Source organism: Manis javanica, chromosome 7 (assembly GCF_040802235.1).
Source record: "Manis javanica isolate MJ-LG chromosome 7, MJ_LKY, whole genome shotgun sequence".
Lineage (NCBI taxonomy): Eukaryota > Metazoa > Chordata > Mammalia > Pholidota > Manidae > Manis > Manis javanica.
In genome coordinates this window covers 92,112,416-92,126,122 of record NC_133162.1, presented here as the reverse complement: position 1 = coordinate 92,126,122, position 13,707 = coordinate 92,112,416, and the positions used below count along the sequence as shown (strand labels likewise).

At 51.1% G+C, this 13,707-nt stretch overlaps 1 protein-coding gene across 1 annotated transcript in view; it reads right to left on the bottom strand.

Moving 5' to 3' along the window:
* Positions 1 to 268: 268 nt before the first annotated feature.
* LOC108383400 (uncharacterized) overlaps positions 269 to 13,707 on the bottom strand; it is a 263,400-nt gene continuing 249,961 nt past the window's right edge. The window contains exon 3 of the mRNA XM_073241298.1: positions 269 to 1,507. Coding sequence (XP_073097399.1) covers positions 1,467 to 1,507 — 41 coding nt within the window. The 3' untranslated portion in view covers positions 269 to 1,466. The remainder of the gene's footprint in view (positions 1,508 to 13,707) is intronic.

Genomic DNA, 13,707 nt, shown 5'->3' with positions numbered 1-13,707 from the left:
TGCATGAGAGCCAATTCTGCATGGTGCTGAGAGCATGGATTTTTTTAAAGCAGGGACTTGAACAGATATTTGCACACCTCTATGTTGATAGCAGCATTAATCACAATAGCCAAAGGTGGAAGCAATGTTAAGTGTTAATCAGCAGATGAATGGATAAATAAAGTGTGACATATCCAGACAGTGGAGTCACATTATACAGCCTTTAATAATGAGAGGAAATATGACACCTCCTATAACATGGATGAACCTTGAGGATATTTTGCTGAATAAAACAAGCCAGACTCAAAAGAGGAGACAATGTATGATTCCACTTAGATGAGGTACCTATAATAGGCAAATTCTAAGGGACAGAGTACAAGAGTGGGTGCAAGGAGCTGTTAGGGGAATAGAGAGTTGATGTTTAAAGGGGACAGAATTTCAACTAGGGAAGATAAAAGTTCTGGAAATGGCTGGTGGTGATGGTTGCACAATAATGTGAATGTTCTTAATACCACTGAACTGTAGCCTTAAAAATGTTTAAAATGGTATGTTTTACCACATTTAGGGAGAAAAGGGTATGGATTTTGGGCAGTTGCCTGTTTCAAATCTTGCCTTTGTCACATGCTATAGGGCCTAGGCAGGTTACTAACCCTTTGTGCTTAGCCATCACCTGTAAGTAGGTATCTTACCCATCCTAAGGCAGAGCTCCAGGTCCTAACTTGGTGGAGCTCTGGAACTAAAGCTCCCAGTGTCAGCAATTGCTTCTGGGGCTTCCAGATGGGACTGCAGAGAAAGGAGCTCAGGTTGCCACAGTATTAACCCCTCACCTTCTTCCAGCAGGGCTTTGCCATGCTTCTCCTCTCCAATGGAGGCCTCACACCCTCCTCCCTGCGGGTCCTGCCAAAATATCTGCTCCCAGATCCAGAGCGCCTCCATGAGCCTCTGACCCCTGGAACCTGGTCCCCCTAGGCTCTGCACAGACATATGTCCTATCTGTCCTGACATTTATCCTGTCTTTTGAGACACCCACCTCCCCTATTAGATGCCAAGGTCCTGGGCAAGGCTCTTTGCTGGGACTGGCCTAGTGGTGTAGCCTTCTGGATGGGGGCAGCCACAGTGCCATGTTCCCTGCTGTCCTGACACCCGCCAGTGCTCCATCAGCATATGCTATGGTTGGACAGTGTGTCCTCTTTCGGGGCCTGTTCCCATCTACACAGGAAACCAAGAGGTTGTCATAGCTCTGATGCTGTGCTCCTTTGATGTATGGGTGTTAATTCAGGTACAAGACTAGCGTACACAGGTGAGCCAGGTGCACGACACCATGTATGCATGCTTTCACGCATTCAGGCAGGGGACAGACCCCACTCCAGCTGGGCTGCAGACTCTTCCTCTCACCAACCTGTGGGATGAGAGAGGAGCGCTGCTGGAGGGAGAAGCATCTGGGGAAAGCACCACATCCGACGCCACTCTTGCCTCAAGACTTGCACTCAAAGGCAAGCAGGGGGAGCCAAAGGCCTCTGATCCAAGCCTGTGGTGGACAGTGAGAACAATACTTATTAAATGACAATTGATAATTAGCAGTCATTGCTTATTTAGCACCTATGCTTCCAGGCACTGGGCTGATGCATAATGTGAATTCTCTCAGTGTGTGCCCCTTATATTTGGAATCAGTATTTTTGTAAACCTGTTATTAAAAACATCCAGAAACAGAGCTAAAATTACCAGACACCTGAGTTCTGCCACTCAGTAGCTGTGTGACTTTGGATACATCTTTGAGTCTGAGGTTCTTCTATGTAAAATATACTTTTAGTGTAACCATGACAGTGTATGCACTAATGTGGGCATGCACATGTGTGCTTGTACCTTTCTGGGTGAGTGTACACTTTCACAAGTGCATCAGGACCCCTGGGTGGAGTTGAGGGGCAAATGGGAGATGTCCAGAAGGCAGCTGGCACCAGGTGTTCAGTGCCCAGGAGAGCAGCTGAGATCCAGATGCATGCTGGGGGCCTAAATTGAGGCAAGAGGTTCAGAAGCCTATTGACAACAGGGAGAGAAGCATGGGGCTGGGCCAAGCTGTCCTGAGCTCCAGAGGAGGCAGCATGTGCAGCTGGAGAGGGTGAGGGGAGAAGGGAATGGGCATGAGAGGCACTGGGAAATGTCCAGGACACTGGGAAGGCATCTCAGTGCCTTGGCCTGGGCTGTCCCTGGAGGGAGGCTGCTGCAGGGCTGTCCTCATGGGACTGAACAGACACCCTGAAAGGGGTCCCATGGGGTGTGGACTAGCAGGCACACCTCAGTGATGGTGCCACCTCAAGCACCACCGAACTGGGAGAGAAATGAATTACTCAACAAACCCGGTTGGTACTAGTTAATCCACTGAAAAAACATGAAGTCACTCCTCACAGTGTGCTTTAAAATAAATTCCATGTCTATTAAACCTTAAATGTGAAGAAGAGAGGAAAAGGTACAATAGAAAGAAAGGCTTGTGAGCAGCTATTGGGCACATTGTGTGTGCTGAGCCCTGGCTCTTCTGTGAGTCTAGGACCAGGTGAACCTCACTGGATAGACTAGGAGTCAGAGGCAAGAAAGGCCACAGAGCCAGACCACACAGAGGATCCATGGCTGAGCCTTCCTTCTGTACAGGAGAGCAGGACAACACCCTGTCCCACAACACAGGGGGACGAGTGTCAGGGGCCATGGGAGCAAACAGCAGGCAACTGTGGGTGCCAGCAGAGGACTTCTGGAGTCCCAGGACAGGAGCCAGCAGGAGGGGACACAAGAGGTGTGAAGCGGAGGCAGACAAAGGCAGGCTGAGGTGGACCCAGTGACAGAGGCTGTGCTGGACAGGACAGGGGAGCTAGGAGCCCTGCTGGGGACAGTGGGCAGCCCCATGCACATCAGCAGGCCAACTGTGCTAGACTGTGTTGTGCTCTGTAGGTGTGGCCCTTCATCCCTGCATTTGTATATCTGTTCAAAAAACACTTTCTCGCCATGGTCAGGATGCAAAATATACAATTAAGTTCCCTCAAAACTATTATAAAAAGTATTCTTAGGAAAACTCAAAATAGAAATACCATTTGACCCAGGAATTCCACTCCTAGGAATTTACCCTAAGAATGCAGGAGCTCAGTTTGAAAAAGACATATGCATCCCTATGTTTATTGCAGCACTATTTACAATATCCAAGAAATGGAAGCAACCTAAGTGCTCATCAGTAGATGAATGGATAAAGAAGATGTAGCACATATACACAATGGAATGTTATTCAGCCATAAGAAGAAGAAAACAAATCCTACCATGCAACAACATGGATGGAGCTAGAGGATATTATGCTCAGTGAAATAAGCCAGGTGGAGAAAGACAAGTACCAAATGATTTCACTCATCTGTGGAGTATAAGAACAAAGGAAAAACTGAAGGAACGAAACAGCAGCAGACTCACAGAACCCAAGAATGGACTAACAGTTACCAAAGGGAAAGGGACTGGGGAGGATGGGTGGGAAGGGAGGGATAAGGGGTGGGGGGAAGAAAGGGGACATTATGATTAGCATGTATAATTTGTCTGGGGGCATGGGGAGAGTTGTGCAACACAGAAAAGACAAGTAGTGATTCTACAGCATCTTACAACACTGATGGACGGAGACTGTAGTGGGGTATGTGTGGGGGACTTGGTGATGGGGGAGTCTAGTAAACACAATGTTCCTCATGTAATTGTACATTAATGATACCAAAAAAAGTGTATTTTTAGAGAAGAAACTGGGAAGCATCATTGTGGGATCACTTAGTCTTCCACGGTTGGGTTAGTAGGATTTGTTGCCTGAGGGTGCTGGAACTGTGAAATAAAGGAGCAGATTTTGAGCTCACTGCCCCCAACAACCCGCCTAGCTACTAACTCTTCTCTTTCCAGTAACATTAAACTTGGTGACAGCCACTGTCATCTTCTGGGTGCTTTCTCAGGGCTGGGTTATGTTTAGTGCTTTAGATACATGTGTTATTTTGAACCTCAGAACAATCCTATGATTTTGCCCTTTTCACAGATGAGGATACTGAGCCCTGGCAGGTTAAGTAAATCCCCCAGTCCTTAGCCAGGAGGAGGCAGTGTAAGATCATAACCTCTGGAACTCCACAAGGTACAGCCTCTGTGCCAGGGTTCCCATGGTTCTCAAAGATCTTGACAGGCGGCTGTGACGGTCCTGTCCCACTGAGGCACATACAGGTGTGAGCTAGGATGCAGGAGCTACAACGAAAGCTTGCTCTCCCCTTTCTGTGAGCCCAGAGCCCATTTCCCTGAGCAGAGTGTTGAAACCTGATTAGAGGGGGCTCAGGCCCAACTCTCACTGGCACCAGGCAGCTTTCCTGGGCAACCTCCTTACTTGTGAAACTGAGTTGAAGCCCTTCGTCCACACCTCAGTTTCACAAGTCTGAGGAAAGCTAGCTGTGTCTTCCCTGCCAGGTGCCTGCACACGATCACTGGTAGAGGCTGTCTCCTGGAGTCGGGTGACCAGCACTGCTGATGGCCCTGTACAACCCACAAGCCCCATGGAGCATCCCCTCCAGCCTCCTGCCCTGGGTCCAGAGCAAGGGACTTCTCTCCTTCCTCTTGTCTGGTCTGGTTGTCCTGATTTTTGCCACGTGTGTGCAGCCCTTCTGGAAACCACATCATTCAGGGAGATTAGATTTTGTCCTGGCGGTGGCACCTCGTTAATGCAATCAAGAAGTTTCCTCAAGACCTCAGCTGCTGTGCTGGCAGCCAGGCCTGGCTCCTGGGACATCTGCACTTCTCCTGCTCACGGCTTCTTTCCAGGCTGGAAGGGCATTAGAGACCTTCCACCCACCACACAAGCACCCACAGGGTGGGGGGGCTGCTCTGGGCAATGTCTCACCAAAGGTTCATTGTCACCCTTCTTTCTTCTTTTAAGTGAGATCGTTTGCTTTGATTTTATTCAGAATCATCAAGAATCTTCATCTGTTTAGAAAAAACACTCAGCAATGAGGAATCAGCACTGTGCAGAACATTTCAGAAAAATAACCATCAAGGTTAGACTCAATTGAAAAATTTCAGAGAGGAAATTTGGGGAGAATCCAGAAATTTTCTCCATTGTGGTAATAAGCTATAATCACAGCCAAAGTGTTGTGTTAATCCTCATGGGCTTTCTGCCAGGGTTGCCCAGTGCATCCTCAACAGACAGTGGGGGCCAGGTGAGATGGGACTGATAAGGTCACATATTCCAGGGAATGGATACACGGAGGGCAGGAGGTATGCCTCGCTCCTGGATCCTCCTGCAACTCCACCTTCCCACCCAGTCTGCCCCTCAGGGTCTTATAGTTTGAGATAATGGGGACAGGCCCTCCAGGAGAGGGACCTGCATGGGCTGTGGCTGAGGAGAGTGCTGGGAGCAAAGCAGGGCAGGTGGCAGAGTCTAGGTTTTTCAAGTCAGGCAGGGACTGGAGGCTGAAGGTGAGGGTGCAACAGGAGAACAAGGGAGCCTCCCAAGGGGAATGCAGAAGGACCAGAAAACCACTTCTCCACATGGATGCATGTGGCTGGGTATGGCTCCAGAGCACAGAGGCCTGCCTGTCCAGCATGCCTCTCCATGTGGGGCCAAGTGGAGTTCCCAGTGAGCTGACTTTGGGTTGCCTCGCTGCCTGGCTTCCTGGCCTGCTGGCCACCACCCTGTGCTTTCTGTGAGTGCAGCTGTCAGGAGTAGGTGCTGAGGGATGTCTGCTGTTCCCCAGGGACTTTTTAGAGCCTGCACTCAGGGCCTGGATCTGTCCCATGGGCCAAGGGTTCCCAGACAGATCTCACTGGCTTCTGAAGAATCTTCACAAACACACCTCAAGGCCAACCACACAGAGTAGCTGCTGGTGGGACAGAGACCTGGCAAGGCCTTAGATGTGAGGCAGAAAATGGTGAGGATTGTGCTGATGACAGAGCCATATCATCGTGACTGGTCCCCACTTCCAGTTCCCCATGACTTCTCTCCCTTCCCTATTTAATGCTCTGGGCCTGCAAGGAATGGTGGGGTAGCTGCTCTCCCTGTAGATCAAGATGTTACTCAGGAAATTAGAAAAACAATACCGTTAACACATATTGGGCGTCTACTATGTGCCAAGAGTTTACATATCACTGAATCCCTAAAATGATCTTGCAGGTGACGCAGGAGGAAACAGGGCTCCAGTAGGCCCAGATGACACAGCCAATGTGGAAGTGGGGTTGGGCTGTGAGAGGGAAGGTAACACTGGCCCTACGTACTGCCAGCCACTGTGTGGGGAGACTTACAGCTAGAGCTTCAAGGGCCGGCAGCCCCTGCCCTCCCTGATGCCTGCCTGAGTCCTCCAGGCACCTTTGGGCCACATGACAGCATGGGCTTCTGTGCCCAATTGGGAGCAGACCTGAGAGTCTGGCGTCCCCCTACCTTCAGGCCCAGGAGCCAGAGTCTGTTTGCCGCTCTCATCATTTTGTTCTTCGTGTATGTTCATGTCCATCTTAAAACCAAAGACAAGGCTATGTCAGGGAACCAGATCTGGTGGCCAAGACTGCCCTCTGTTTCTGATAATACTCACTTTGGGATTAGTTCTGAGATTGGCCCTTCTTGATTACTTTATGGCATTCCCACAGTAATGTGTCAGAGAACCAGAACTGAGCATGGCGTTTTGATGAGATCCAGTCACACCAAGAACACTCATGCCTTAGCCAGGAAACCATCGGACACCCTGAGATGTCTTCAAGGGCCTTAATAATGAGCAAACACGGCGAGAGGTCTTCTGGAGTACAGTTAAGAAAATACTGGTCTTTCCCAACTAATGACTGAGGATTCTTGTCCTAGACAGTGACAGTTATAATATACCCTGTGTTCCTTTTTACCTTGGCTTCCAGAAAGCTCAGTGCTGCATTTGTAGCTTCAACTCCAGACCTACTTCCTTGGCTGGCTCTGTGGAACAGCCCTGGTCCCTCTTTCCTCTTCATCACATGAGCTGGTTGTTCAATTTTTGTACATCTTGCCTATTTGTGTGGATTGTGGGACATCCTTCTGGTAGGAGCTCAGGCATAAGGAGTGAGTAAGCAATGATGGGAGACAACTGTGTCCTTGAAGGGCCTCTGCCAAGGGTGGGTTAAATGTGGGCTGGGAAGGAGGAGAGGGGACCAAGGGACTCGGGGGCAGCACCCAGGGAGCAGAGGACAAGGAGCAGATGCCTATGGTGAATCACAGCACATTGTGTGACAGACCCTTGAAATAAACAGAAGTGTTGCAAAATAGCACAGATAAGCATCATGTGCCCAGTGCATGTCGGTGGCGGAGGTGCAGGGGGACCTCCACAGCCTCAGGCCCCATTTTCAGTTGTCACTGTGTTCCCACTTCTTGGCTGTCTCGGCCTGTACCTACAGGTACATCAGAAGTGTCTGCTCTGTGCTCCATCACTCACCTGCTCCTGGAAAGAGCCCGTGTCCTACACTGGCCCACCTACTTGCCGGAGCTCGCGTGGACTGTCCCTATGTTTTCACTGATGAAGCTAGTGCAATAGAGGGCCTGTTAGCAGGCAGGTGTTTCTTCTCTTAAATCTTCCAAGGGGTCATCGCCAGACCTGGGATTGTTGTGCCCAAGTGTGAGCGTCTGAACGTAGTGGTATGGGGCCTGCCTGAAGACCAGGCCAGTTCCCAGGGCACCCACTCCCCATCGCCTGCTCTGGCACCCTAAAGCTAGCACTGTTGGGCTGGGCATTAATTTGGTGTAAAACTGCACCTGAGCGTCCCATCCAAATTCCTCTGACTGCTCTGTAGTTGAAGAGTTCACTCTACTTTTTGTTCTGGTCTTTTTTGCTATTTGTGTTTCATCCACCAACTAGCCGTTCATACCCACTGCACCTTTCTTAGCCAAAGAAGTGATAAAATCATTAACATTTGAGGGAATTGTTAAATGTACTGTGAGCTAGGGGCTTGTATTTTATACAAATATCTTTGTAGCTTGTTCTCCTTATTGTTTTATTCTTTCCAGGCAAATCATGGTCCTGGCTTTGCGGGTGAAAGGGACTGTCCCAGTATAGTTCTCCACCCCAAGTTCAGAGGCCAACCCAGGGCTGCCCAGCCTGGCCAAGGAGTGGTCTTTGGGGGAACATCTGTGGGTCTAAGGCCTGTCGCTAGACATGGCACCGTGCTTTATTCCCACTCAGGCCCCAAGAGGGCCAAGGACAGTCCCTCAGCAGCAACAGGCCCCCTCTCACTGGGCTGGCCCATGCCAGGTGATCCTGGGAGTCACTCTGAGTGCCCTACAGAGGGGTTCATGTAGCACAGTCAGAGACACGGAGGGGCTGTGTCACAGGCACTGAGAAGACCCTTCCAAGCTCTTCCCATTCTGCAGACCCCCCACTCCCAGCATCTCAGCCTCCCACCCACAGGACAGCAGCACTGTCCCACTGGGGGGTCTTGGTTGCCAGTTAGTCCCACGTATGATGTACCACCCCTCTTTCAAGACCCTTCCTTGCTGGCTGCAGTCAGTCCCCAGGTCTCTGCACAGCACTTTCTGGTGGTGCTGAGACAGGGACCATGGGCTTAGACAGAGTACGGTGAGGGCCTCTGGAAAAAACAAAGCAAGATAATCCATCATGAATTTGCTTTGGCCTACTGAGGGAGGCCCAGTTTATTTTTCTAACTTTACCCAAGTGCTGCTTTTCTTCCTCCAGCCCTAAACAAATGATTTGTTGCAACTTGGGCAATGTAGCAAGCAAGCCCCAAATTACTGCAAGCCCAAAACAACATAGTAAAAACAGGAAGGATTCCATTTTAAAACCCAATTAGTTAAAAAGTAAGACAATAACTCAACCCACCTTGGGAGCAAAGCAGGCAGCCTTAAGTGATATGCTCCCAGATCAGGAAGCTGCTATCCTGGGAGGAAATCAGGGCAGTAAAGTTCTTGTAAATAACCAGGAAGACTAATAAGAAACTTAGTATTTCTTCAAAAATATTTGGGGCCACTTAGCGGATGTACATCCCTAGACCTTTGTCTCTCAATTGCCTATAAAACCCCTAGACAATGCACCATCCCTGGACTCTCTGGTCCCCTCTTGGCTTGATCTAGGAGCTCTGTCTTTTCACTTTCTGTCTAAATAAAAGCCTCTGCCTCGCTCTCCTACCTTGACTGTTCACGAAGTTCATTCTTCAGCTCCGTGAAAAAGAACCCTGGCATCAGCGCAATCATAGAGGTATCCCCATAGGTTGGCTATTATATGGTCCACAGAAAGGCACAGTGGCTGTCAGACTAAATGTGTTGGTTGAGTGGTTGGACCCTGGCTCTGGCAGGCAAGTGAGGTTCCCCACTGGTCCCTCTGGGATTCCCTGATACCCTTCAAATGTGAGTATGGAAATTTGGGGTGCTCTGGGTGGGGTGGAGAACTAGGAGGCACCCACTTCCTGGCTCATCACAGAGCCTGGATGCAGCTTGGGAAGCCAGACAACCACCCCCTTGTCTCTGGCCTCCTTATGTGTGAATCACCAGCTGGGAGTCACCTTCACTTGTTTTAATTTAATGGAACTCTACTCATCTTGGGGGCACTGACACAGGCTTGTACTTCCTTCCACTATGGTTTTACGCTCTATGAGGAAAGGGGGTGGGGAGAGTGCTTTGCAATAAAGCACTTCCCCTCATTTTCTTTTAAAACATTTTCTTAGCAGAAGCAGTGGAAGGAATTTACTGGCCTGTCAGAAAAGCCTTTGCTCATCAGACTGGAGAAAGAAAAAGCAGAGGTGATCAATTCACAGGCAGGGTTTCAGCAAGGGAGTAAATCATTTAGCAACATGTCCTTAAGAAATCATTGAAGGCTCACACTGCCATTTTCTTTTCCTAGGCTGTTTTCTTTCCCTTCAAATACATCTTCCAGATGGAAAGCAAGTTAGATGCTGAGAGCCATCTTCTCAGGCATTGGGAAGTCTGCACCTGCACCATTTCAGGGGGATGCCCCACAGGCTTGAGCACGTGGGCATGTGGGTGGTACGCACGTGTGTGCCCACTTGTGCCAGGTATTTGTGTGATATGGTTACATGACTGCACACATACCATCATCCAGCTGTGATGGCTTTCAGTTTTCTCACATTTCTGTGAGAAATTCTGTATATTGTAAATTCATTCAGATAATAAAGGTATGAATGCATGTATAAGCCCCAAGCTACAGGATTCCAGAAACTTCTTAGAGTCCCCTGGGTGTGTGCCACCTCTGTCACTCACAGGGCTCTGTTGCCTGGCATGGGGTCATCTGGTGCTCAGAGGAAGGTGTCACTGCCCCAGGCTGGCATGTCCCTTGAAAACCAGTGGACCAGTGGCTGGAGTTTTGGTTTGGAAGCTGGCTGGACCTGGGTTCAAAGTGCAGCTTCCCACCAGTGAGTTGTGTGGCTTACCCTCTCACAGCTGTCCCCTCAGGGATATGTGGGCCTGGAATGTGTGGTGCTGTGACTGGCATTTAGACTGATGGATAAGGGCCCTTTTGGTGGTTAATGTGCTGACAATTCCCAATGCCTGTCCCACCAGGACACTCCAATAGGCCTGAGGCATTAAGTGTCGATAACTAAGATGTTGTGGTCAATGTTATGTGACTGGGCCACTCACTACCCAGATTAAACATGATTTCTGGGTGTATCTGTGAGAGTGTTGCCTGGAGAGATTAGCATGTGAATTGGTAGACTGACCAAACCAAATTGCCTTTCCAATGGAAGTGGGCCTCATCCAACCAGTTGAAGGCTGGAATAGAACAAAAAGTTGGGGGAGAGAGGATTTGTTCACTTCCTGCCACCTGCCTGAGCTGGGACATCAGTCTTCCCCTGCGTCTGAACTGGAGCTTATGCCCTCAGCCTCCTGCTCTGAGGCCTGCGTACTCAGCCTAGAATTGCACCCTCAGCTTTCCTGAGTCTCCACCTAGCAGACAGTAAACTGTGGAACTTCTCAGCCTCCATAATCATATGAGCCAATTCCTTAAAATAGATCTCCTCTCATGTGTGTATCTCCCGTTGGCCCTATTTCTCTGGGGAACACTGGAAAATACAGATGTGAAGGTGGTCAGCACAGCACAGCCAGTCATGAAAGCAGACAAAACAAAGCAGATGGTGTGCGTGTGTTGGAAGTTCATAAGACTTTCTAAGTACAGCAACCCCCTGTTCATCCAGCAAACCCTGCTGAGCTCTGGTCCAGGCATCTGGGGTGGACCAGCTGCCTGTCTGCCCCTGGGGGCTCAGGCTCTTTAGAGAGACAGGTTGTGATCTAGCGGGTGAGTAAAGATGTGTAGAGGGTGGGCAGTGCATGCGGAGGGGTGCTGCTGCAGGGCTGTGGCAGTGGGGCTCCAGACAAATGCTCCTCTGCCTGGGACCCCAAGGCAGAGCACTGTAGGCACCGCTGGCCTCCCGGGGAGAGCATCTGGGTGGGAAGGCAGGGAGAGCTCAGCAGGCCGAACAGGCAGGGGCTGGAGAGCTGCCAGCCCCACCAGGAGCAACCCAGCAGTGGAGCTGGGCTGGGCAGCAGGGCTGGGTGACAGGCTGCATATTCCATCTTATTTCCATCTGATGGGAGGCACCAAGCAGAAACTACCCCAAACAGGGCAGGAACCCTTGCAGGGCATGGAGCACCCTCTAGGCCTTGCCCTCTTCGGGTGACTTCCACTTTTCTCCCCAGCTACAAGGTCTTGCTTCCTGCCCAGTCTCAGAGGGCACAGGCTGTACTTCCTCACCATCTGCCTGGTTCCCAGCAGGGGTCAGGAGGGCTGCACGTGCTGGTGAGCTACCTGTAGCTTTGGCCAATGAGAGTCTGAGAGTCCCCTGGGGCTTGTGCAGTGTTTGGAGGAGCCCCTATGGCCACTTCAGTGGGCAACACCTGGGGACCGGCCCACATGCTGACCCATAACCACCCTCAGGAGATTCCTGGAGCTCTGCTGTCCTTCCACCAAGCCCCCTGGGCCGTGACATTTGGTAAGTGGTGACAGCTGGAGGTGTCTGTTGGGTTGCTGGAACCAGGGTTGGGGGGACTAAGGCAGGGACAGAAGGCCAGGTTGAGGCATCCTTATATCAGAAGACAGGGGGTCTGGAGTAGGGGGGCCAGGAGCCTCCCTGCTGACCGCAGGTCCCATTAGGCCTGTCCTCAGCTGTGGACAGGAGGGAGGGAGAGGACAAGGCCCCTCAGAAGTACACCTTTTGCCTTGCCTCCTCATTCCCCCAACATCTCCTCCTGGTGCTCATAGACACCAAGTGCTTGCTGCTGTTTGCTGGAGAGGAGGCAGCCTTGTCCCCCACGTGTCTGCCCCATAACCAGGCACTCAGCAGTCACTAAGGCACTGGGTTCCTCCCTGGGGTCTGAGGGGCACAGCCAGGCTTAGTGCTTCCTCTGGAGGCTACTGCTGTTGTCCCTCTCCCACGGGTGGAGGCGATGCATGTTGGCACTGGACTCCCTCAAGGCAGGGTGAGGGCTAAGGTCGCAAATGCAAACCCTCTTTTGTGTTTATTAAACAAGCTGTGAGTGAACACTATCTAGCACCTGCAGGCCCTACCTGCATGAGAGGTGCAGAGTCAGAAACCATGGTTCCTTCTCCCAGGAGCCAGAGACCATGGGGACCAGGCAGTAGGCGCTGGGGACACAGGAGCCCTGTAGGCTCTCTGAGTGAGTCCTGGAGCAGCAGGAGCAGCCTTGAGGGGAAGAGGCCCATCCAGATGGAGGCCACCCAAGACCAGGAGACAGGGACATGGTGGGCATGGGTGACCAGCTCATCCCTCCACCCAGGACTCACCGGGACTACCACAAGCCAGGTGGGTGCTCCATCCTGGCGGGGAATACTGGTTCTCCTATGGGAGCAGAGGAGAGGCCAGGGAAGCATGTGGGACCAGCGGGCTGGAGGACTGTCAGCTCTGGACATGCCCAGGATGTCATACACATATCCAGGAGCTTAAATTTGACCCCTGTGGCAGGTGCAGAGCCATGGAAAGGATTGATGCGGTAGGCCCCCAGGCCCAGTTGTGCTTCTGAGAGACCCCAAGTCTGTGTCTCACAGTGACTGGCTGGGAGGTGGGGCAGAGTCCAGAGGCCTCTAGTGGTTAAAGGGGGACCTGGCCTGGAGTCACTGTGATTGTGGGGCACCCAGTGAGTTGGCCACCTGGCCCCTGGGAGTGCAGAGAGTGAGCCGGGCTGAAGCTGATGGTGGCAAGAGGGACAGGAGCCTGGCCCACAGGATGGGGTTGGGACACAGAAGGGGACAGAGGGGACTGAATGGGGTGGCCTTCAGGGCGATGGAGGGGGCCAAAGCAGAAAGGTGTCCTTCAGGTTTGCCCCCCAGTTGGCTGTTTCTCTAGGAGACCAGTGTGAACAAGGAGAGGATGGGTGTGACTCCCGGTTTCCCAGTAGGCTCACAGGGCTCCTGATGATGTTACACGGATAGAAATACAGCCAGCTTGAACTGGCAAGTACAGAGTTCACAAAATGAAAGAAAGCTGTTGGACACCCCCCCCCCCCAAATTACACAGGGGATAAATGTGCAGGTAAAGCGGGTAAATGACATGGCAGGGTGAGCTAGGGCAGAAACACTAGCCTTGAGCCCAGACCTTGAAACCAAAAGGAGTTTCCCTGCCTTGACTTTGGAGTTGCTGGGGACTGCTGACTCATTTTTTCCCTCTTATTGTCTTTTGTTTTGAATAGAATGGCTATAACTGTCCCACCATTGTATTTTGAGAGATGGTAATCTGTTTCTTGAGTTTCACGGGTTCAGA